At 35.4% G+C, this 4,360-nt stretch overlaps 1 protein-coding gene across 1 annotated transcript; it reads right to left on the bottom strand.

The window, feature by feature from the left end:
- Positions 1 to 214: 214 nt before the first annotated feature.
- Positions 215 to 3,740, bottom strand: LOC122319338 (endoribonuclease Dicer homolog 2-like). Its single transcript, XM_043137361.1, has 7 exons — positions 3,198 to 3,740; positions 2,934 to 3,107; positions 2,479 to 2,750; positions 1,915 to 2,342; positions 1,679 to 1,782; positions 1,020 to 1,216; positions 215 to 660 (listed from the first exon to the last, which is right to left on the bottom strand). The coding sequence occupies exons 2-7, from the start codon at positions 3,043 to 3,045 to the stop codon at positions 625 to 627; spliced, it is 1,149 nt and encodes a 382-aa protein (XP_042993295.1). The 5' UTR covers positions 3,046 to 3,107; positions 3,198 to 3,740; the 3' UTR covers positions 215 to 624.
- Between the last annotated feature and the right edge of the window lie 620 nt (positions 3,741 to 4,360).

Raw genomic sequence — 4,360 nt, 5'->3', positions numbered from 1 at the left:
ATAGTTCCCATCAAATGAGGCGTTCAAAACCCTACATTGTAAGTGATCTGGAACATTGGCTCGAGCGAAGTGTCGAGCGAGGGTCGAGCGAGACAATCTGCCAAAGTTCGCTCGAGCGAGTATCGAGCGGTCGACTCTGCCTGAGTTCGCTCGAGCTCAATGTCGAGCGAGGGTCGAGCGACACACTCTGCCTGGGTTCGCTCGAGCTCAGTGTCAAGCGAAGGTCGAGCAATTGAATCTGCCTGAGTTCGCTCAAGCTATATGTCGAGCGAAGGTCGAGCGGTGCAATCTGCCCAAGTTCGCTCGAGCGCTCCGTCGAGCGAGGGTCGAGCAAAGTTGCCTTCCTTGACCAATTTTCAAGCCTTTCCACAACAACACTTGTTACAACACTATTTTACAAAGGTTTTCACAAGAATATGCCAATACACTCATTTTTCCCTCAACAACACATTTACCAAAAGTTTGCGGTAACATCCAAACTCGCAAAGAGCTGCAAATTATTTTTCTCCTCTTCGAATCAAGCACACCCTCGGGTTGATCTTGATAGGTCTTAAAAAGTTGTTGAGTCACAGCATATTTGAGAAATGAATCTCCAAGCGTTTCTAAGGATTTCAAGTCAAATGTCTATTGGCAGTTCTTTGTAGTAATTGCTTCCAAGACCTACCATCAAGATATGGTTAACAAAAGTTCAATATGCCATTAATGACGATACTGATTCCGCATATCTTCAAAAGGAATGAAAGTCTTACTAATACAAAATATCAGTAAAAATATTAATAAATATGCTTTAACAAGCAACTATATGGAAAAACTGACGGCTTATCCCCAATGTCCTAACAGTAGCATGCTTGATCTTGGTCGCTCGTAACAACAACTGTAATCTTTTCAAATCTTTTCTCAATGATAGACAATATTATAATATAAGATCAAAAGATACATAGTCGCCAATGATGGACTAGCACTTCAGTACATTAATGCCAACAACTATTAAGAGCAAATTTTTATGAAGGATAACGCACCTTGGAAATTGGGATAACATCATTTTGCGCGCAATGATCCAAATGCATCTTTTTTAACTTGGCAGCTATAAGCAAAGAGTCAAGCCGGTGCATGATTGAAGGAACAAATGAGAAAGAATAAAATGTATTGATTGATATTGGTGACCTAATTATAGAACAAAGCTCCGGAGGCAATTCAACCGACATCATACTTGATTCTGAAAAGATAAAACACGTAACGTTTACTAATAAAGAAGTATCATAGGTCTAATCATGTCAAAGATCATATTCATGCACAATTCCTCTATGGTATCTTATACATTCTCACTCCCTCCCTCATCAAAATATCATAATGCAACCTGGATTTGAGGAGTAAATGATGATGAACAACTACCATAGAAAAAAATGCCCAGCAGGGATAATTCATTTTCTTCTAATTAAAATGAATCAGATAAGTCCAAAGCCAACAATATAATCTAAATAAGCATGTAACCCAGAAGACTAGTGGAATAAACAAGGCTGGATTGTTTCTATTTATACAAACCATATGCCAAACAGAGGGTAGAGCTAAGAATACTAGCACTAAAATTGAAAGCCTACCCAAGAGAATCGTGATTGACTACTGCTTTAGTTAAAAGAAAGGAAGAGAATCTGACATACAAGAAGTAAGAACTTCAAACCTTTCCTTATCTGATTTCTGCATCTTTGAAGGTGTTTTTTCACCCCAAAAAGGGGTCTCACACTAACCAATGATTCGTGCTCAAAAAGCAGCTTGATGCCATGCCTGTGTTTGGAAAATTTTGGATTAACTACAATTAGCATTCCACAATTACAATATATATACATATATATATATATATATATTCTTAAAGAACAACAGTAGATTTACATTTGACAATCTATGATAGTTACATACTGGTCTTCATAATACTCTTTGTAAGTATTGATTTTGCCACGACGGTGGTGCTGCATACGTGAGTTTGCATTCAATTCCAGAATCCTAGTTGTGCAATACATATGATCAATGTGAGGGGTGTACACCAAAGAATTCTGAAGCAGGCAAGTGCGTACAGGACCATCTTTGGTTTGTACAATACGAGCACAACCCTCGGGTAAAGAACAATTCAAGTGAGATTCACCATTCTTCTTACTCGAAAATAGCACAGAATTAACGCAATGCCAATCAATGATCTCAGGTCTCTGATGCTTTGCAGTGGCTGGGAGCAAAAGATAATCAGTCTCAGCTCCCAAAATATCTCCATCCATATGCTTATTTAAACTTTTCAAATCATGATGAATAAGAGCTTTGAAAAGAGTTTTCTGAAACCTTCTACACAAAAGGACCTGCAAACAAAATTAATATACCACTTAAACTAACGAAGTAAAGCAAACTGAAAAAACAGAGAGAGAGAGAGAGAGAGAGAGAGAGAGAGAGAGAGAGAGAGAGAGAGAGAGAGAGAGAGAGAGAGAGAGAGGTGACCTGATCTGTGCTAAGATTAATCACTCCTACATATTTAAAGTTCACTGTCAAACTACCCCTGCCAACATCCAATTCAAAATGCAAGCTTCCAAGTTCAGCTTCTATTTTATTTCTCAGGACAAGCACAATATCATGAACTTGAATATCATAAACAAATTTCTGCTCCAGCTCCATTAAGTAGTAATGATACAACATATTCAAATTCTTTGGAATATGACCGACCAGTTCAGGTGGGAAATAACTGGGTTGCTCATCAACATAAGGTTCGTTCCCTGTAGATTTAATAGTTACAGTTACGAGTATAAGTGGCAATCATCAACAGGTTTAAAAACGACGGGGTTGAAAAAACACAAGGGGCACAGAATTCTTTCTGTCTTAGATATGGCATTGTAAGCATAAAATGGATAACAGTCAATGCGTGAAGAAATAATCACCCACAATACAATAAATTTTACCCCTTTCTTGAGCATTTGCTTCTTCCACAAGATTATCTCTCACTGCACCAATCTCACAATGTTGATTGCATGCTTCATGGCAGGCAGTTTCTTTGATGACCTCAGATTTCATGTTTCCTTATTGAATAAAGATTTGCAAAGGAAAGCTCTTGGGAAGTGCAAGTCTTCTGATCCCTGAACGTTTGAAGTTTATAAGGCAATGAACACTGAACAGAACACATAGCAGCATGAGATAATAAAGATTACCAATCAAGAACAACTAACCAATCTAAAGATAGAGTCCCAGTTGCAACAATGCTTGCAACACTATATAATCTCTCCTCAATTGAATCAAATATAGGTGAAGCAGAGAGAGATTGAAGGGAAAAAAGAGAAAGGACTAGAGAAGAGAGTTCCGAAGCGTACGGGAGTGGGTGGGCTTTGGACAAAATAAGGTTCATGGGCTTCTACTGCAACTTGGATACGAAGAAATAGAGGACGACTCATCTGGAACCTCCTTCAAAAATATTTGTGAGGATAGATTGGAGGATCAGCAAAATAGTCGCGAAATAGATTTTGGTGGGCTTGCAATCGATCGCGCCTTATGCATCTACGTGCATTTTTAGAAGAACCACGTGAGCTTGATCCTTCTCCTTCCAAAACAAGTTGCCTCGCTATCTCAAATTCTTCGTCAGAATCTGAATCAATAAGTGTCATTTTGTGAAAAAGAGAACGATCCATTGAGAGAAAATGAGAATAAAAGGTTTCAAAGAGATACTTGAGTTGAAGTGAATGAAATTGTTGAAGAAATGTTATATTTTATAGTAAAAGTATATAACCGTTGGAGAATTATAGCCGCTAAAAAATATAACCGTTGATAAAATATAACCATTAAAAAATATAGCCGTTGGAAAATATAGCCGTTAAAAAAATAATGCATGAATAATATACCCGTTAAAAAATATAGCCGTTGGAAAATATAGCCGTTAAAAAAAATAATACATGAATAATATACCCGTTAAAAAATATAACCGTTGGAAAATATAGCCGTTAAAAAAAATAATACATAAATAATATACCCGTTAAAAAATATAGCCGTTGAAAAAATATAGCCGTTATAAATTTTAATACATCAATAATGCAACCATAAACTTTAATATAACAATAATATAACCATAAACTTTAATATAACAATAATACAACCATATTATATTAATATAATAATAATACAACCATAAATTTTAATACAACAATAATACAATCATAAATTTTAATACAACAATAAACTTTAATACAACCATAATATTTAATATAATCATATTCAAATTACAATTAGAATTAAAATTTAATAAAAAGTTCAAAATCAATATTTTAATAAAATAGTTAAAGATTTATTGAGTCTATTATTTTGATATTATAAAAAATGATTAGTTAAAATTTATAAAAAT

The sequence above is a fragment of the Carya illinoinensis genome, chromosome 8 (assembly GCF_018687715.1).
Source record: "Carya illinoinensis cultivar Pawnee chromosome 8, C.illinoinensisPawnee_v1, whole genome shotgun sequence".
Lineage (NCBI taxonomy): Eukaryota > Viridiplantae > Streptophyta > Magnoliopsida > Fagales > Juglandaceae > Carya > Carya illinoinensis.
Note: the sequence above shows the minus strand (reverse complement) of the source record. Positions and strands in the feature narration are given on the sequence as shown.